Consider the following 21,210-nt stretch of genomic DNA (forward strand, 5'->3'; position numbering starts at 1 on the left):
AGTAACCGAGTATCGTTTTAGCTCAAAATACACACATTTATGTTCAAATGCCATGTAAAAGTGAATTTTGCAAAATAGGTGCCCTTTAATGCAAATTACATTCTAATAACACAAATACATGTATTTATAGTCAGAAAAGTGTTTAAATAATACAGTCGCAGTAATAGTACGACCTGTAGCTGAAATACAGCTATTGATGCATGAGGTCCAGTTTAGTGGACAGATCATTAATCAGAATTCCCTCCCAATCTAAAGACAATACTTGGAACATTTTACTGTAATATGACTCATTAGATATTGCTTGATGGTACAACAATTTTATTTTTATTTTATGATGACCAGCCTGAAAGAGACTTTAATGAGATCAGCATCAGTGAGGGTCGAGGGGGGCTTTGGTACAGATGGTGTTTTGGGCCGCTTGAAGCACAAGATCATCATCCCGAGTCTGTGACTCTCATCTCTGGCCTCATAATCATCATCATAATCATAAATATATACGTCAGATCACACCGTATTAATGTTTTAACTTGTAAAAAAATGCATTTAATCGCTCATATTAAGACATAAAAACATGTTCATTGTAATAAAGGATTCGCCACTCATCTCATACCGTATGGAGCATGTGAATGGAAATGATGGAAATTATTGTGTTAGATGTTGTTGCTCATCAAAATGAGTTGTTTATCTTTTAAAGCAAGAGACACAAGTCATAATTTCATTTTAACCACTATAAATGCTAATTCACAACATAGTCCTGTATTAGTCCATTATGTGATTATATATATATATATATATATATATATATATATATTTAGACAGATTGTTTTTCTCTTTTAAATGATGCTGTGACCTGACAGATGAAGATAATGGATCAGTGTTGAGTTTACTGGTACAGTCTGAGTGGGTCTAGTTTTGGTCTGGTCCGGTTTGTTTCAGATCACTCGATCTTCCGTCAGATTTGCTCAGACTATAACAGGAACATTCAATGATGCTGAAACAATTCTAACGTTGTGTGTTGCTGGGTCTGTTGTGCGTAAGAACCTCTTCTGCCGAAACCTGAAAACATCAGCGCCGAAATATGAACATTATTCTAGATCAGCGGTCCTTTATCCCGAACTCTTGATTATTGCTGATCTAATCTGAAGAGCTTATTAAATTATTGTTTTACCACTTCAGTTCAACAATGTTTTACACATATTGACTGTCAGAGTCAAAAACCACAACGTTAAATGAATAGTTAGGAATCCATTTTCTCTTATCATCTGTTTTGTACACATTTGATGTACATATTTGGTTTAGTGGCGGCTGGACTCTGCTCATATTCCCAGCAGTTTTGTAAAATGACGTTTAATACCAGTCAGTCCTTTTAGTATTCTTAAACTGCATGGTTTTAACAGTCACAAATACTTGTGCATATTCCCGCCAGAAAGGGGGGTGGGGATTTGTAGGGAAGTTCAGTGATTGGTTGAAATGCTCTCAGACTCTAAGCCAATGGGCGACGGGCTCTCTCGTATAAACACAGGCTGTGGAGGCGCTGCTCTTCATTCAGTCTCTTCCACTGTGAGGATTGTAGAAACTGACTGTTAAAATGAGCGGCAGAGGCAAAACCGGCGGCAAAGCTCGAGCGAAGGCCAAGACTCGCTCGTCCAGGGCAGGGCTGCAGTTCCCCGTCGGCCGTGTCCACAGGCTCCTCCGCAAAGGCAACTACGCCGAGCGCGTCGGCGCCGGAGCTCCTGTGTATCTGGCGGCTGTGCTTGAGTATCTGACCGCGGAGATCCTGGAGTTGGCTGGAAACGCCGCTCGGGACAACAAGAAGACCCGCATCATCCCCCGGCACCTGCAGCTGGCGGTGCGCAACGACGAGGAGCTGAACAAGCTTCTGGGCGGAGTGACCATCGCTCAGGGCGGCGTGTTGCCCAACATCCAGGCCGTGCTGCTGCCCAAGAAGACCGAGAAGCCCGCCAAGGCCAAATAAGCGCTCCGGCTCGCCGACCACCAACGGCTCTTTTCAGAGCCACTCACTACATCTGACAGAGCGCTTTTCTGTGTTCATAACTATAAATATGATCTCAATAGGTTGAGGATAAAAGTAGCATATTTAGTCTAGCAAAACTAGAAACCCAATCAACCCATTTGGTGTGCAATATATCGAGAAGTTATTTGTGGTGTTTTCTTCTGCTCAATATAACATCAATATACGGGACATTCTACCAGAAACGTACATTTACACTTATAGAAAATCTTGGGGGAAAAATATATTTTTCTTAAATCTGATTGTTGAGTCATGTGGAGGACATGTTAAACTATGAGAAACACATATCATGCCATCTCAGCATGTTTTTATGATTGAAAAAAATACATTTTTATACGCATTTAACCCCTAAAATGTTAGGCCCTGTCACAGACAAATTTGTATGTTAGAATGGTTTCCTAATGAATTTATTTTATGCAAATAGCATTTTCTTATTGATCACATGTCCCTGATTGTATCTTAACATGATTTTGTAATTCATTTAAGAAATATAAGTAACTGTAGTCAAAATCACAGAATACCTGCCAGGCACTCATATAGCTGTAAAATAACTACCTTTACACAGGAGATTTTTACAAAAACATAGCAGTGGAAATATACGCCCACCTTCATCTACAGTTAAAGAGATTAATTAATATTTCCTAGTACACTTTTATGTCATAATTTCCTGTGTGACAGGACTTACTTTATGGATTTTGATGATGCAGAAAAAGTTATGTTTTGTGTTCTTTATTTAAGTTTTGATTGGCATTTCTTTTTTAAATTATTATTATAATTTTAATGTTAATGTAATATTAGACTATGGTAAAATTCAGCCAAGGACATACACAATATTGCCAAAAGTATTGGGACAGCCTCCAGATAACTGAATGCAGGTGTTCCAGTCACTTCCGCGGCCACGGGTGTATAAAAATCAAGCACCTGGGCCTCCACTTTACTATCGCATGCGCTAAATACATAATATATGCAATAAATGTGATAAAAAAGAACATTAATTTGCAAGGCCGTGTCACACAGGAATGTGGGCCTGACGGTCGGCCATTTTAAACTGCCATTACTCGGCCTGCTAGCATGCTAGCATAAAAACTGTTAACATGCAAGCAAGGAATTTCAGTAACCTTTTTAGACATGTTTTGGATTTAAAACATTATTTTCTGCAATGTTTTACCGTGACAGGGCCTGACCCTTTAGCTCGTCTTCCTAAAAAAAATAAAAAAACCCATACAAAAACAAGCTTAAAATCATACAATTCACAGACATAATTCAGCCTTGATCAATGTCGGCGTCACCGGGGTCAATGATGTCACTTCCTCTGAGTGATTCAGGACTGACAGGACTGACCGAAAACATGGGGACAGATCTAGAATAGTATTTATTTGTAGAATTTATATATAATGTCATGTTTTTGATCAGTTGATGTGAATGATAACAGCTTAAACTTGTTATTGATGGAGTTTTGCTTCTAAATAACAGTTTTTAGCATAACGAAACTATGAAAGCTCCAGTTTGGCTGAGGACAAGGACAAGGACAGGATTTGTAATTTTCAAAAGTGTTTTTAATAAAGAAAAAAAAATATCTGAGAACCCAATGAATGACATATTCCTTTACAGAACAACTCACAGAAATCAACTATGAGCCAGTTTTAGACATTTTTGGTTTAAATACTTTTTTATTCACTGTAACAATTCAAGAACAGACAATGTACGTTTCTGTAGAATGTCCCAAACATTTAAAGTATGTTGTAACATTGAACCACCGAGGATAAATTAAAACGTTTGACATTTTCTCACAGAAAAAAATAATTTTTCTTTACAATTCTTTAACCAGACAGTTGAACTAACACACTAAACCAGTTCTTAGTGTATTACATATTTAATCAAAAAGTAACATTTCATATCCAGCTGTTGCTCTCAGGCAAAATTGTACCATAGAGGAACACAATTATTACCAAACCATCATATCAAGTTATATCCATGTTCATCCTCATCATCATCATCATCTTCATCTTCATCATCATCATCATCATCATCCTCATCTTCACTCTCTCCCTGCAGGATTCACTGTCACTATCTCTTCCTCATATGTGCAGATTTAGTATGTGAATTACTATTCTTAAAAGTGCATTACAAAATCATTCAAAAATGCAAATATATTTAGATAAGGTTAACCCAACCCAAAAACTAGATAGAAAGACAGACAGACAGACAGATATCTATAGATAGATAGATAGATAGATAGATAGATAGATAGATAGATAGATAGATAGATAGATAGATAGATAGATAGATAGATAAATAATGTATTTGTTCCAGAGGGAAATTCAAGTATCCAGTAGCATACGAATACATACATAAATTAAACATACATTAAACCTATTAAAATAAAATGAACACTTTTAACACAATAGCCACAATAAACAGTGTAAAGCAGTGAACAGTGCAGACTGAGATAAGAGTGCAGAGGGAGGTGATCATCCACTCGTCTGCGGTCCTCCTGCCGAGAGGAGCCGCTGTGCATCTGAAGGCCAGCGGGGCGAAGGAGTCTCTACATCTGCTGGTGGAGCTGGGCTGGGTGGGTCTGCCACTGAACACACTCCTCTGTAGCAGAAACTGATCAGTGTTACTGAGGGTCTTTTGCCCTTTAATATCTGCTCAATCTGTGAATAATTTAATATCACTGAACAATCCTGTGTTTTACATATCTCTATGTGTGTGTGTGTGTGTGTGTTAATATCTGGCTGCAGAGCTTTTATACGGACTGTCATGTGATTTTGTTCTGATCCGAGATCTCCACAACCACTGAGAATTAAGGCGAGTATTTCAGAACAAATAAATAACGCAATCTGAGAATAAAGCCTATAGGATGTCTTTGTTACACTGATTAATTTAGTAGTAAACAGAACAAAGCGTCTTGAGCGGGAAACTCTCCGCTTGCTTGAAAAGAGGAAACGCGCAGTCATTGGCTAGCAGTCATAAGCGCGTCACACACACCAGCCAATCACAAGCCTCTGCATCATCGCGACACTGTGAGCTCGTGACGGTCCAACGCTATAAAAGCAGGAGGCGAGTAACAGAAAGCATTTATTCCAGCGCAAGCAGGACCGAGAGAGAAGAGACTCCAGCGATGGCCAGAACCAAGCAGACCGCTCGTAAATCCACCGGCGGCAAAGCCCCGAGGAAGCAGCTCGCGACTAAAGCAGCGCGGAAGAGCGCGCCCGCCACCGGCGGCGTCAAGAAGCCCCATCGGTACCGACCCGGGACCGTGGCTCTGCGGGAGATCCGCCGCTATCAGAAGTCCACCGAGCTGCTGATCCGCAAACTGCCTTTCCAGCGGCTGGTGAGAGAAATCGCCCAGGACTTCAAGACGGACCTGCGCTTCCAGAGCTCCGCTGTCATGGCCCTGCAGGAGGCCAGCGAGGCTTATCTGGTGGGTCTGTTCGAGGACACCAACCTGTGCGCCATCCACGCCAAGAGAGTCACCATCATGCCCAAGGACATCCAGCTGGCGCGCCGCATCCGCGGAGAGCGCGCTTAAACCCGCCGCCGCTGTGCACGCGCGTCACTCCCCAACGGCTCTTTTAAGAGCCACATCACTTCCTGTAAACGAGACAATTTCCACTTTAACGCTGAATATAAAGCGATAGGGTCTTATGTAGTGTGGGATCTGGATTAAATAAAAGATTAGTGTGGGCAATTATGAGGGGAAAACAGGAATATGCGATTTGTATTTCTAGACCATAATCTTGTACTGTTTCCTAAAACATACTATCGGCCATTTCTGTTTCTTCTGATCTGAGTTTATGGCTTCTGGATCAGACATCCAGTGATTAATACAACTACATGTTTCCAAGGCACATGTTTTCATTAAGCAGAAAGAAGTTTACCGTTATAAAGTGTTTTCAATTTTCATCATCTAAAGCGCATATTATCACATCAGCAAAACCAATATATGTATGAACATGTGAAAGTGAATATTAACTGGACAAGGATTTCAGATACTGCCATAGATGTGGGGACATTTAGTTTAGGGTTTACCAGGACACACACACACACATAAATAGAAAAATATCACAGATACCACTATTGCAGTTTTACTATAAACAATATTGTAATTTCATGTCTTGTGTTCCCTTTGTTTACTTTGCTAAACTTGTAGAACAGCACTGATAATTATCAGCCAGTACTACTGTAAATCATATTTTAAATATGCGCGGTTAAATGTTTCGCGCTCTATATTTTGGGGGAGGGGTGCGCGCATGTGACGTGACGCGAGGCTGGTTTCTGTCAGGTCCTGTAGGCAAGTATAAACGGTCTCCCTCAACAACACTCATCATCCGTTTTTCATTATCACTTGATCAGTTCAACGATCTTGTAATCATGTCTGGAAGAGGCAAAGGCGGGAAAGGGCTCGGTAAAGGAGGCGCGAAGCGTCACCGTAAAGTTCTGCGCGATAACATCCAGGGAATCACCAAACCCGCCATTCGGCGTCTGGCGCGCCGCGGCGGCGTCAAGCGCATCTCCGGGCTGATCTACGAGGAGACCCGCGGTGTGTTGAAGGTGTTCCTGGAGAACGTGATCCGCGATGCCGTCACCTACACCGAGCACGCCAAGAGGAAGACCGTCACCGCCATGGATGTTGTGTACGCGCTGAAGCGGCAGGGACGCACCTTGTACGGCTTCGGGGGATAAACGCCTGAGACTCGAGAACCCGACGCACCAACGGCTCTTTTAAGAGCCACACACTCCCGCACTCAAAGAGCCCATGATTCAGCAGTGTCAAATATGAAGTTATTTTTTTTTATCTTTTTTAACAATTTTATTGTATGTTAATTAGCTTGAGTTCTTGTAGAAAGTTTGACTAATGTATATTGAGATTATTGGCATAGTGAATTATACCATGTATTAATTTACAGATGCTAAAATGTTTTTTGACAAGTAAACAAAAGACAATTAGACCAGAAACCGTACCAAAGTAAGCTGTGCAAATTTTTTTTTTTTCTTCATGTATTTTCCCACTAAAAAATTAGTTGCTACTTCTGTAGTTTAAACAGTTTAAGGCTTCATGAACCACTGAAGTTCTGAGGAAAAGCTGTTTCTAAATGGAGTATGACCGTTATTGGTCTCTTTTCTTTAAAACTCATTCAAATGTGATTATTTGGGGTTTTAATTAAGTGATGGTGCACAATATGTGTCTAGAACCACTTATTTGATCAAAAAATATTACTAAAATATATAAATAAAAAGAGCAGGGAATGAAACGGGCAACTGAGCCGTTGATAAACATTGTAATTAACGGCTCTGGTTCAAACATGGGACGGTGGGCGGGGTTATCATTTAACCGCCTGTGATTGGCCGTCGATCCGCTCGTGATGCTTTGAGTTGTCCAGTGAAACACGAGTTTAGGGGTTTGGCCAATGAAAACAGGCAATCAGAAGGTCCCCGTGTCTCCTTGTAAATTAGCATAGTGCAGCGGATAAAAGCCTCAGAGTCGCTCCTGAGTTCACACTGACTCGTCAGCGCTGAGATCATTCCTCATCATGCCTGAACCAGCCAAGTCCGCGCCTAAGAAGGGCTCCAAGAAGGCCGTCACCAAGACCGCCGGGAAGGGAGGGAAGAAGCGCAGAAAGTCCAGGAAGGAGAGCTACGCCATCTACGTCTACAAAGTGCTGAAGCAGGTTCACCCTGACACCGGCATCTCCTCCAAGGCGATGGGCATCATGAACTCTTTCGTCAACGACATCTTCGAGCGCATCGCCGGTGAGGCGTCTCGTCTCGCTCACTACAACAAGCGCTCCACCATCACGTCGAGAGAGATCCAGACCGCCGTGCGTCTGCTGCTGCCCGGAGAGCTGGCCAAGCACGCCGTGTCTGAGGGCACCAAGGCCGTCACCAAGTACACCAGCTCCAAGTAGAGCCGAGGAGGAGGAGCACACAAAGGCTCTTTTAAGAGCCACACACTTCATCCTGGAAAGGGCTTATGCTTTGTAGAATCTGTTGCAAATCATCTTCAAAAATATATTTGTTTTTGACTTGTAATATATTGTTTTTTATAAACAATTTTATGACTGCAGTTTGATCCATATCTCATCCAAAACTATATGAAACATACAATTAAATAAGTGAAATAATCCATTCCTGTGTTCTATTTTTAAAAGATCATCATGGTAAATATAAACTTACTTTGTGTTAAATGCTGGAAGCAGTAAATCTCTATGAATCAGGCTGATCATTCAGATCCAAAAGAAACACAAAATCTGAGCTGAATGAAAGAAAAGTTGACAAATATTTGATAATAATATAGCATATTGAGAGATTTACAAGCAATTTTATGTAAGCTGGTAATTTGACCCAGAAACACAAGTGTGGCTTTGCTATTTTGTACAAAATAAAAGCTTTTCAAAACAAACTTCATGGTTAAACATTAAAGCACTCTAGTGTGATAAATTGTAAAGAATATTTGACATTTTTCAATTAAATTTAGTCAAAATTGCCCTTAAATAATGCTTTTTTCGGTCAAAACCTGATGTAAGTTTAGATTGAGGCCTGTGATCAGTCAGATCCAGAAAGAAACACAAAACCTGTGCTAATGGACTAAACTGTTTTACAGCATCGTTTAACTTCTATTTCTCAAAAATATAGCATGCAAATGAACCACTGAGACTTATGCTGACTAAGACAAACAAAAAATAATCTAAAACTTTAGCCATAAATAATTGTGGTTATTAATAACTGCAGTATCTTTTGTGTTTTGGTGGGAAATAGGGTTACAATGATCTTTTTTTTATTTTATTTTTATAATAAATAGTGTTAAAATCACAAAAAGGTAACAATAAACATGAAGCAAATATGCAATCCAAAAAAAAAAAAAAGTATATATATATATGTATATATTGTGTTTGAACATTGTGCTAATAATCGGCCTGAGAGCGATAACAAGAAGGAACATTTGTGTGACTAATTTTGCAGTCGATTTTAAAATCCCCAATCCCACTTTTGGTGTTTCCCGTAAGTGAAATAAATTCGCTTTGTGCACAATATGGCGACCGCTGAGTGTGTGGGCCAGTACTTCCGGTGATCTGACAGCGAGAGCGAGAGACAACACGAGTTTCATTACCAGAGAGAGGATTTTTCACAATGAGTGTTTTTAGGATTCTTCCCTCTCAGAGGGTGACTCAGCACTTCATCGTTATGTGCCGTTCCGTCACGTTACAGTCAGCTTTCATGCATTCCCCGCTGATGCTGTGGTGTGCTGAGTGGATGCAGAAGATCCGGAGGGATGACTTCAACCCGACCAAAAACACCCGGGTCTGTAGTCGGCATTTTAAGCAGACTGATTTAAATGTGACTGCCGGGGGGGTTGAGGAGGCTGAAGAAGGGAGCCGTACCAGTTTACTTTTCGTGGAATGGGTACGGTGTCCGCGGGCCAGAGTCAGACTCGGACTCAGAGATGGAGAACGAAATGGCTCCAGATCATGACTACTGTGTAGTCCCTCAAACAGTCATTTGCCAGTGATTTGGCCGACGAGAACGAAGCTCTACGTCACCAGATTAGGGAGCTAAAACAGCAGTTGGAAGTCCTCAAACTTAGCCGGCGTTATGGGATAGATTGCCTGTCTGCATCAGATGAGGCGTCCTACAGGAGTTTCATGGCATTTTGGAGATTAATTTAACCTGCTGTGATCACACGTCCGAGACGCTTGAAGAAACCTTCCTGCAAAGCTACAGGACTGTGAAAAGCACTGGCACTTGTGTTAAAATGCTGTAAAGTGAGAACGCTTTCAAAAATAAAATCACAAATTGAATTAATTTATGATTTAACTTCTATTAACTAATTCAGATCAATATATGGTGTAACGACCCTTTGCGTTTAAAACGGCTTCAGTCCAGGTACACTTGCGCATAGTTTCTCAGGGAGCTTTGCAGGAAGGGTTCTTCAAGCGTCTCGGAGACGTTCCCACAGTTCTTCTGGATTTAGTCTGTCTCAGTTTCTTCTGTTTCTTCATGTAATCACAGACGGACTCGATGATGGTGAGATCAGATCAGACCGGCTGTTGTCAGACTCCACAATCTCACTGGATTATTACAATTAATGGCAAAAAGAAAGTTTGGAAATATAAACTGATATTTCCTACTGACACACTACAGCAGAAGATCTAAATAACTGACTTAAAACCTTTTTTTTTGGTGGGGGGGGGGGGGGGGGGGGGTATTAACTTGCCTAAGACTTTTGTACAGTACTGTATATATATATATATAAACTTAGTTAGGTTTGCAATGTTAATGTCCATGAAAGACAATGTATTTGCTACAGTTAAATAATAAATCTCTGTGAAATGTGTGTATAGTCTCACCGATCTGCAGCGCTGTTCTTCAGTGTTCAACAGAGACGAGGAAACACAAGCTCTTATAGTGAAACATCACACCCCTTATGTGTCATAAACCTGTTACACCTGAAGGGTTTTATATCTTTTAAGAAATGAATAACTCTTTTACAAAGAAAAAGTTATGTTTATGTTTGATCTTTATACCACTGATATTAATATTGTTGCATTATGGATACATGACAAGTTAATACATTTATCAAGCCATTAATAGTAAGTCTATACACACAAATATACATGCCAGCAGCCATATCACCCGGTAGCCCAAGACCGGTCTCCCACTGAAGCTGAGCTGGGTTGAGCCTGGTTAGTACCTGGATGGGAGACTCCTGGGAAAACCAGGTTTCTGCTGGAAGAGGTGTTAGTGAGGCCAGCAGGGGGCGCTCACCCGTCCGCGCTGCTGGCCAATGGAGGTCGACGTCCGCACACGGCGGCCATCTTGCCACAGGGCGCTCGCTCACTCGTAACATGGTGCATGTACTTTTAAATAACCATAACTTGCTCAATTTTCTACCGATTTTCAAACAGTTTGGTTTGTTATAAACGTCAGAGATGTAGTTATGACACTGCATACATATGAATAATTATAACAATGGACTTCCATATGAAAGAATTATAGCCACGTTAATAACGTTTGTAAGACACCAAACCGTTTGTAAATCCGTCCAGATTTCAGCGAGATAAGAGGATTGATCACTCACCTTAATTCACAGCTTCCCTGTGGTAAGATGGCCGCCGGTGATGCCGGAAGTGACTCCGCCGTAAGACATCTAGCCTTTATTATATGATATCTATGGGGACACTATCCACCTTATTCTGCTCTAAACAATGCGCGCTGCCAGAATGACGACTCCGGTTCGTAGCGCTTGACCTGTACTAGCAGCGAGAGAATGAGTTCAGGCTCCACATGTGCTGTTGTTGGTTGTTTTAACAATTCAAAGAAGATTTCAGTCTTTTAGAGACTGAGTGTTTCGAGCATAAGATAAGAAGGAGATAATGCCCATGTCCGGTTCCGTATCAGATACATTCAATAAAGTAAATGTTTAGAGTGGTTAGCTGCGTTAAAACTGAAGCATAAGGAACAAAGTCAGAAAACTTTGCCCATTAATTAGATGTGCAAGGCAAGCAGGCAAGTTTTCGGGTTGTTATGGACAATTAAAAATGTGAATATTCACGTTGCACTAGCGGTGGACTTTCAGTGAATTTATTTAAATATTTATTTTAAAGAGCCGTTTGTAAGTCAAAAGAACCGGCTCTTTCAGTGAGCTGAGTCAAACGAGCCGAAATGTTTACTTTTCACATCGTTTTAAAAATAAAAACAGTACAGTATACAGTAGTCATAACTTAGAATGTTATTATAATTGTATTTCATATACAATAATGTAATTTTTACTTGTTATATCAAATGTGATAATTCTTGCTAGTTCATTTAAAATATCAAAATATGCACCCCATACACTTTCCCTGTTTTAAATGAAATAGCGATATCATAATATTGTGAGATTTACACCATTATGGAAACAATAGAGAATGAATGACATTCTCTGTGATCGATTCGCGCTACGGCAGCATTTTTCGACAAGGCAGCACAAATCGTCGGAACACCGGCTCACGGAAAAGAGCCGAAATGCCCATCGCAAGTTATTAGGTGGCCAGTGTTTCACTTTCCCTCCAATAATATTGTTTTAATATCGCGGCGACGTATGTGTGCTTACTGGGAACATAATAAAGACACCTGGAACTTTCTTTTACTACAGCCTTATCTACTACTTTTAATAACTAAACGATCACCATAGCCTTTACGCTAGTACTAACATTCTATGTAAACAAACACTTCAACTGGAAGTAGAAAACCGTTCAGTCAGTTGAAACCGCTATGAATCATGGGAAATAGAACGGGCGCTGAATAAGGTGAATACTGTCAAAGAGCACCGTCCTTCAGATGAGACATTAAACCGAGGTCCTGACTCCCTGTGGTCATTAAAAATCCCAGGATGTCCTTCGAAAAAGAGTAGGGGTGTAACCCCGGTGTCCTGGCCTCCTTATCATCCCCATATAGGCTACAGCATTTCAGAATGTTTGTAAACAATAGGCACCCAGACATGCCAACCCTCCCGATTTTTCCGGGAGACTCCCGAATTTCAAAGCCCCTCCCGAAAATCTCCCGGACCGACCTTTCTCCCGAATTTCTCCCGATTTCCACCCGGACAACAATATTGCTACACCATCCGTCACTGGGCGCCGTTTCAGACCGAACAATAATAAAGGTTACACCTCGAAGTCAAGCGTGGCAATCAGAACGGAAAAAGAAGCAGAAGAAGAAGGGGAAAAGGAAGAAAGAAGAGACCATGGCGAATAAAAAGAGAAAATATGCCTGCAAATTCCTAACTGAATGGAAAAAAATAATTCACGTTCATCCAGGACAGCTCGAAGGGGAAGGGATATGCTGCCTGCAAATTTTGTAGATCAGACTTCTCCATTGAACAACGGAGACTTCTCCCCCCAATCAGTGTTTTTCAACTGCGCAAAGGTCAATATAACAGCTGGAGAACAATTATGTCACATAACATTTACCTCAGGAAAGCCATTATTGACCATGATAGGCTATAGCACATTATTTTGGCTAGAAAAAAGAGCTAGAGTATTTTGCTAATTATGTGTAGGCCTACTATATTACGTATTTATTATATGTTTTACTTATATCATTAAACACCGTTGTTATTATGATAAAAAAAAAACGCATTAAATTTAATACTTTTTTTTATTTTTATTACATTTTTACTGCCGACGGTGGGTCTCCCTTCCAAGCAATTTACTAGCGTTGCCATAGGAACGCTTCAGCTTTTGCCACCCGGAAGAACGTCTTTTACTGTTGTGACGTCATGGTGAATTGTCGTATACTGATTGGCTTCATCTCTGTCTCCTCTCCACCAGTAAGCCGGGCTGCGTTCAGCCCGACAAAACGTTGCACAACGTTTTTTAAACAGAAACGGTGATGCGTTGAACACACTGTTCTGATGACGCAAGAGTTGCAACTATGGCAGCTGAGAAGGCCATTCTTTGTGTTCATTGTGAAGAATTTTCTGAGCCTGATGAAGTCGGTATAAATATGTGTTTATACTACAAAATATGCCCGATGTTACAGTTACTGCACTTGCCGCCCAGAACCAAAGAGAACATCCCAATCGAGTGAAGTGATTGCTGAAACTGAAGCACACATCTAATTCAGACTAAAACACATCTATTTAGCCTCACATACTGACTTTATTTGTAGTTCATACTGTTTTAATACCCTGTATTTTCTTTCTAATTTTTAGGAAAAGCACTTAATTACCATTGTTTAGTTCTATACCAAATGTCATACACTTGCAATGAAGCTAAAAATATAAACAACTATCATTATGTTGATATCCTATATTTTTACAATAAAACTTACGACAAACATGTCTTCTAATATCCTCAGTTGTTGCGTATACCGAGCTGCCTCAAACACATTTGTAAATGACTTTCATTGAACCCATTGTGCAAGTTCACTTTAATACCACGTGCTTTATATGCATGTTGCTGCTGATTGGACTGCAGTTCTGACACACCCACCAAACAAGAGAAAACGTATCTCAAACCCCGTTGCACGCCGCTTCCAGGAAACATGACGTTCAACCCGGAAAACGTAGCAAAACATTGCGCACCGTTTTGAACTTGAAGTGCCCCCGGTGCGTGCGCGTGTGTGCGTGCGTGCGTGCGCGTGTGTGCGTGTGTGTGCGTGCGTGCGTGTGTGCGTGTGTGTGCATCATCAGGTGGAGCTGCACACTGGTGGTGTTGAGGAGATTCCCCCTTCCATGTAAAGCGCTTTGAGTGCCCAGCGCTATATAAATGTAACAAATTATTATTATTACATATGGGTACTGTGGAAGAAATGTAATGTTCTATTATGTTTGCACTTAATTATATTCATAAAATCTTAGAAATATGATGGTAATTAGATTAATGTGGTGCCGATACCCTTATGAATATACGTATGTGTATGTCCTTGTATATGACCGGACAAAAGTTAGTGTGACTGAATGTATGACGAGACAGAGAGTCTCCATTCAAGGGTGTAATATTAAGTATGATAGACAAATCTAAACAATGTGTTAGTTGTGGCTAAGATGTATCGTGATGTAGCCTCGGGAAAACAACCTTGGGGGAGGAACAACTATGAAGAATGAAGGATCCCCCCCACTTGTCACACAGGCAATGACTGTACGACTGCTGACCTTTCCTTGCAAGGGAATAAATAACTGTTACTGATCCATGTTTGTCTCTTATTCAGTGATGTAAAATAGTTTGCCACTACAGTACAGTATATGCATATATTTGTTTTCCATTTTCTTGTAGAGATAGTCAAATCAAGTCACCTTTATTTATATAGTGCTTTTTACAGTACATGTTGTTTCAGCTTTTCAGAGATAACATGACAATAATGCACCAGTTCATCGGGTCGTGCTGCTCGTCATCGAGGAGATTCACCCGCATATGAAGCGCTAGTGCAGAGAAAGCACTATACTGTATAAATGTAGCAAATTATTAATGTTATTATTATGTGATTTAGGGAATAAGCTGAAGGTTTTAAAGGGCACTAATGTAATAGAGTTTGAGGGACACATTTAACGGTTTTACACATTATGCATCACAATATATTGTATTTTATGATATACACTACTACTCAAAACTGCTGATTAGATTGAGCAATATATACAGTATGTTGTATAATGTATAGCTTATATATGAAGAGTTCAGATGCAAAAGCCTCTAAGTGCCATCTGAAATTTTCTTCTAAAATTATCATTTTTATCAAGCTCTTATATTTAAGTTCAGTAATTTCACTTAAAAGCCAATGAAAATGACCTATTAATTGTCATTTAAGTGAAATTACTGAATTTAAATATACAAGCTTGATAAAAATGATAATTTTGGAAGAAAATTTCAGATGGCACTTAGAGGCTTTTGCATCTGAACTCTTCATATATACTATGTAACCTTTATTTCAAAGTGAAGAAAACATGAGTGAGGAACAGGAAAACTGATTGTCAAGTGCTTCAAAAACTCTTTTTTATTATTGTTATTCTCATGAAATGTATTTACTGGGAAAAGGGAAAGTTTTTCCCTGAAACAATATTCATTAATTTAATTTCTCTGAAAATGAAAGTCATGACACAAAAACACCTGTGAGAGTTTAATGCACAATATTCTGATGATTGGATTATAATTCAGTCCTCAGTAAAGAAGCAGATATTGAACAAAAACTTTTAAATAAATTAATATCACACTAAATGCAGTGCAGATGCTGCTCTGTAGATTCACATCTCCATTAGTTTTCAGTTCAACAATGTTGGAGCATCAACTTTAATTAAAACTCTATTAAACAGGACAGAAGCAGTTGATGATCTGCATTAGTCTATGTCTATATTTAAGCATTTATTAAAGTATTTGCACTCAGAAATGATTTGTATCTGTTAATAACCAGTCTTTTTCCTTTAAGACTAAAGTTAATCTGATTATTAGAAGTTAAAACCTCAAACTCTCAGAGAATCTCAGGAATCTGACATATTCTCGGTTTAGACGAACAATCTTTGACTGAATGAGGTTTTTGTTGTTTCTCTGGAAATGAAAGTTTTCTCTCAGCAAACTTGAGAAAGCGTTATTAAGACACATCGATATATACACACACTTTCTAGGAACTTCAGCTTTCCATTGTTTTCTGTGTTTCCCTTTGGTTGTCATGGTTGGACATTAGTGTAAATATAATAATAGGCCTAATTATAATGAACACAGAATAATAATCAACATTAATATTCAGGGAAGACAGTTAGGCTCTTTTATTCGATGGGGGTCGCTCAGATATACAGAGCATATAACAGCAGCTTAATTCCACACTGAAGAGAGCGCACTGATATTACTAGCGTTTTTTACTGTGCTTGAATAGTATAGGAAAAAAATAACACTTTATTTTTAAATTTGAAAACGAAAGACTGTTTTAACAGTGTTCAATTTTTAGCTAACAGTGATCTAACTTACTAAAAGCTCTGAATGATTTACTTTTGCATTGAGATTGTTGTGTTTGGCTTTAGGGCAATGTGAAGGATTGCATTCCTTCTCTGTAAAAAACAAACAAAAAAACATGGACATTTGTATTGCTATCCCTTGATTTGTAAAATAATATATATATATATATAACAACCTGTAATGGTACATTTAGGTTTGGCAACAGGAAGCTTGTTAATTCCTCTTCTGCGGTGGGCTCTGGAGAGAGAGGTTCACATCTGCCTGATGAAGGAGCCAATCAAAGAAGTACATTTTTAATGATCCCACTGGCTGCTTTAAAACACCTCTTAAAGTCACATAAAAAACCTGTTCTAAAAGTTACATATTTCTTGTTAAATTGAAGATAGTTTTGTACAATCAAGACAAATCCACTTTATTATGATTGAAAAAAAAAAACATCCACTAAAAAATAAAATAGCATGAGGGGGAATGCAGATTGAAGAAATGATTTAAGTCTCAGGTTGAAGGAAAGGAAGATGAACCGAAGTTATCTGCCATTTCGTTGTTAAGGTGTGATGGGCTCTTGAGAACAGTCTCTGCCTACAAAAGAGAAAAGACCCGTAAGGCCGTTAGAAGCTGATCTTCCATGTGCAGGGTACACTATTATACAGTATTGTGGTAATGTCAGGCCTGCAACAGCTTCTAAGAAGAAGGATGTGTTTGTAATCAGAGTTATATAGAATACGATTTTAAATGTACCTGTTGTGACATGGGTTTCCCGTAGCGAATAAATGTGGCTAGGTGCTCACAGTTGTTGTCGAGTACTCCGTATTTTCCGGGGCCATCACGCAAAATCTGTTGAACAGTTGCTCTCATCTCTTCTTCAGATTTTGGTTGTAATTTCCAGTCATATGTATTGTCGACTTTGCCACGACGCTTGAGCAGACCTTGCTTCACAGTGGCTCCTGCTTTACTGTTTAGTCCTTTTTCACCTGAAGGAAATATTTAATCGTCAAAGCCAAACCGTTTCCCCCAAACCTAGATTCACCCAACTGGGTAATTGTATGTAAAAAAATAATAATGTGATATAACTAACAATTAAAAGTAGGGATGTCCCGATCAGGTTTTTTTGCCCTCGAGTCCGAGTCCGAGTCATTTGATTTTGAGTATCTGCCGATACCGAGTCCCGATCCGATACTTAATACATAAAAAAAGAATAAAGAAGAGCGAAAAAACAGATCCAGGATGTTCCTTATTTTTTATTTAATTCACCTTATTTTAACATTCAACAACTCTGTTAACAAACAGAGCACTTCTGTGAGGTAGCTTGAACAATCAAGTAATAAATAAATTCTACACTTTTGGACTTTAGTGCAACAGTAAATATAAAAAAGTCTAATATATAAACAAATAGCGCCTCAACTTAAAATACCCGGCAGGCATGTGAACAAATAAAAAATAAAAGTGCTACAGTGTTTGCAAAGCCAGTAATGTGCTTTTAGGAACTGCACTCCTAACTCTTACGCCGGTTTCACACTGCAATGTTAGCAGAGCGTGCAGAGCGTATTTTTTTCGCCGCCCATGTTACCAGATTAAACCAGGCTTTAGAGCATTCACACCGCGCGCAGAGGCGGCGCGGCAGTGCGTAGCAGAGCAGAGCAGGAGTGCCGCGATCGTTTCGGCGCCGAGTCTATTTTTGCTGCGCCGCTTTTGCTGAATTAAAGTGACAATACATTGATCATGGCCAAAATACACCGCAGTTTTATCCAAAAAGTGCATTGATGATATCTATTGTGTTTTAAACAGTCAATCAAATGACCAACAGCAATTTAAAAAGAAAACAAATGTCCAAAAACAAACTTGTTGCCATGACAATAAAAACAAAGATGAACAAAAAGTTATATGAAATTATTAATAAAATAAGCTTCTTGACAAGTCTTTATTCTTAAATGTATTTGAAAACGAAAAAAGCAATGCCAACTTATCCATTATAGAGTAGCCTACTCTGTCTGTAACCTGCCCTACACAACCCGCGGTTCAGCCGCGCGTGACAAAAGCTGCCAGTGTGAAAGCAAAACGCGCGTGTCCTGCCCCTGCTCACCATATGAACTGCTCCTGCGCTGCTTACACTCTGCTAACGCGTGCAGTGTGAAACCGGCGTAACTCTGTGCCACCGCATAACTATAGATGTGTTAAAGAATAATGAGAATATATATACATATATCCGAGTCCTGATCGGGAGGTAACGTCCGATTCCGATCGAGTCTGAAAACACGTGATCGGATCGGGACATCCCTAATTAAATATGGCGGCAAATCAATGCCAATAATCACCGAGCACACAACTGATGCTAGCGCGCGCGGTGAATGACTTCCGCGAGAGGATAACAGATCTACACGCGAAGAAACGGGAACTCGCGAGCTCATTCAAACCCTGCGCGCGCGCATGACATCATCTCAGCACGCAATACAAGCCCTCGCGCGCGCGCATGATCATTCCCCACGCGCTCGCGCTTTATCTGCTCTCGCCTGCTGCTTTTGCTCGCTCGAACAGTTTTATTTTTGGCAGTCGAGGGGCGGGACTTACTGTTTTAATAACCTCAAATGTCATTGGTTACTTTTCCCCTTTTCCAGAAGTCAGTTGCGATTGGACGCCTGTCCAATGACTCGTAATTCACTTGACTTGAGACATGAGACATCACTTCATTTGTTTTATTTATTGTGGTTTATTAATGTGTAATGTGATTTAATGCATTGTTAATATAGAATAGATTCTTACCAGATACTTTTATTAACAGAAAGTCTTATTGCGTTGTGTTGTTAAGAGATATTTAGGCTACAGACTAATGACGCATTTCCATAGCTATTAGCATTGCAAATTGACCCAAATTTGTATACATTTTTACATTTTATATTCATAACACTGTGATTTGTGTTATTGGCATTAAAATACCTAAAAGAAATTGGAGAAAAATGGGAATGTAAAGTCATACAGGTGAAACTCGAAAATGTGCAAAAGTTCATTTATTTCAGTAATTCAACTTACAAGGTGAAACTAATATATTATATAGACTCATTACATGCAAAGTGAGATATTTCAAGCCTTTATTTGTTATAATTTTGATGATTATGGCTTACAGCTTATGAAAACCTTTTCACAATATTCTAATTTTGAATTTGTTTCTAATTTTGAACTTTTGCATGATGTTCTAACTTTTCGAGTTTCACCTGTATTTGCTGTATATCACCACTACATTACCACTATACTCCCATTCACCACTATTTACGTTTACCCAACCAAAATTATATTGGTTCTGAGAACATCAGAAATGTAAAACGTATCCATTAAATAGTTGCAAATATAACAAGGGCTTTGGATGAAAGATACATTACTTGTTTATATCAATATTCAAGAGTTGTTGTGTAAGCTTTTTGTTATCATCCTGTGTATTACTATGTCCATTTTGAGTGGTTTATTATATTTTCTAAATGTAAAAGGGATTCTGGCTTCTCAAGTTAAGATACAGTACACAGCATAAATGATTACACCCCTCTGAAACCCAACAAATTCAGAATTTTTTCTTTATCTAGGACATATTTTATTTTTTATTTTATTTTTTAAAGATATGTTATGTTCAGATGGGGTGTAATCATTTATACTGTGTACTGTATTTGCCTCATATAGGGCTGGGCAAAAAAATCGATTTTTCGATTAATCGTTTTTTAAAATGTGGTCGATTCAAAATCGATTCTCAAACGGCGAGAATCGATTTTTTTCCATCTTTATTGATCTGTTACCCAATTATTAGTTTTCCTCCACTATTCAGGCTGGCAAACTCCATTTTATAGCTAATGCTGTGATTTTATGTTAGTTTGATCTAAATCATAAAATAAACTCAACTAGTACTGCACATTCATACTTTCTCTTATTAGGTTATTAGCTTACAAAAAGTTAGATGGTTAAGATCACTATATAATATTTTAATATCTAATTTGCTGTGTTTAATAATTTGCTGGGTTTAATTTTGTTCTTCTATATTTTGTAGCAAATTCTGAAAAGGCATTTGTAAGCTAATTCATATACTGTGTACTGTATCTTAACTTGAGAAGCCAGAACCCCTTTTGCATTTAATAGAAAACATAATTAACCACTTATATTACCTAAAAATTTATAAAATATTTGGTCAATTTGCAATGCTAATAACCATGGAAATGCGTCATTAGTCTGTAGCCTAAATATCTCTTAACAACACAACGCAATAAGACTTTGTTAATAAAGTATCTGGTAAGAATCTATTCTATATTAACAATGCATTAAATCACATTACACATTAATAAACTAACCAATGACATTTGAGGTTATTAAAACAGTAAGTCCCGCCCCTCGACTGCCAAAAATAAAACTGTTCGAGCGAGCAAAAGCAGCAGGCGAGAGCAGATAAAGCGCGAGCGCGTGGGGAATGATCATGCGCGCGCGCGAGGGCTTGTATTGCGTGCTGAGATGATGTCATGCGCGCGCGCAGGGTTTGAATGAGCTCGCGAGTTCCCGTTTCTTCGCGTGTAGATCTGTTATCCTCTCGCGGAAGTCATTCACCGCGCGCGCTAGCATCAGTTGTGTGCTCGGTGATTATTGGCATTGATTTGCCGCCATAATTAAAAGTCACCTGACCATGTCTGGATAATAAACTAAATATACAAGAGACAAGCCCATCCTGCACAGTATACTGTATACAGTTATACCAGAATGTTTAAGAACTATTACACAACAGGC

At 39.2% G+C, this 21,210-nt stretch overlaps 4 protein-coding genes across 4 annotated transcripts; all 4 read left to right on the plus strand.

The window, feature by feature from the left end:
* The first annotated feature begins 1,561 nt into the window (after positions 1-1,561).
* Positions 1,562-2,033, plus strand: LOC307156126 (histone H2A). The gene has a single exon (XM_079867344.1). The coding sequence runs from the start codon at positions 1,589-1,591 to the stop codon at positions 1,973-1,975; it is 387 nt and encodes a 128-aa protein (XP_079723470.1). The 5' UTR covers positions 1,562-1,588; the 3' UTR covers positions 1,976-2,033.
* Positions 2,034-5,156: 3,123 nt separating this feature from the next.
* On the plus strand, positions 5,157-5,647 carry LOC307156102 (histone H3.2; the record flags this gene model as incomplete). Its single annotated transcript, XM_079867317.1, has 1 exon — positions 5,157-5,647. One exon carries the CDS (start codon positions 5,157-5,159, stop codon positions 5,565-5,567), a length of 411 nt encoding a protein of 136 aa, XP_079723443.1. The 3' UTR covers positions 5,568-5,647.
* Positions 5,648-6,382: 735 nt separating this feature from the next.
* Positions 6,383-6,805, plus strand: LOC307156531 (histone H4). Its single transcript, XM_079867945.1, has one exon. The coding sequence runs from the start codon at positions 6,410-6,412 to the stop codon at positions 6,719-6,721; it is 312 nt and encodes a 103-aa protein (XP_079724071.1). The 5' UTR covers positions 6,383-6,409; the 3' UTR covers positions 6,722-6,805.
* A 746-nt stretch (positions 6,806-7,551) lies between these two features.
* On the plus strand, positions 7,552-7,983 carry LOC307156121 (histone H2B-like). Its single transcript, XM_079867337.1, has one exon. The coding sequence runs from the start codon at positions 7,570-7,572 to the stop codon at positions 7,942-7,944; it is 375 nt and encodes a 124-aa protein (XP_079723463.1). The 5' UTR covers positions 7,552-7,569; the 3' UTR covers positions 7,945-7,983.
* Positions 7,984-21,210: the final 13,227 nt, after the last annotated feature.

The sequence above is a fragment of the Squalius cephalus genome (assembly GCF_949319135.1).
Source record: "Squalius cephalus genome assembly, chromosome: 3".
Lineage (NCBI taxonomy): Eukaryota > Metazoa > Chordata > Actinopteri > Cypriniformes > Leuciscidae > Squalius > Squalius cephalus.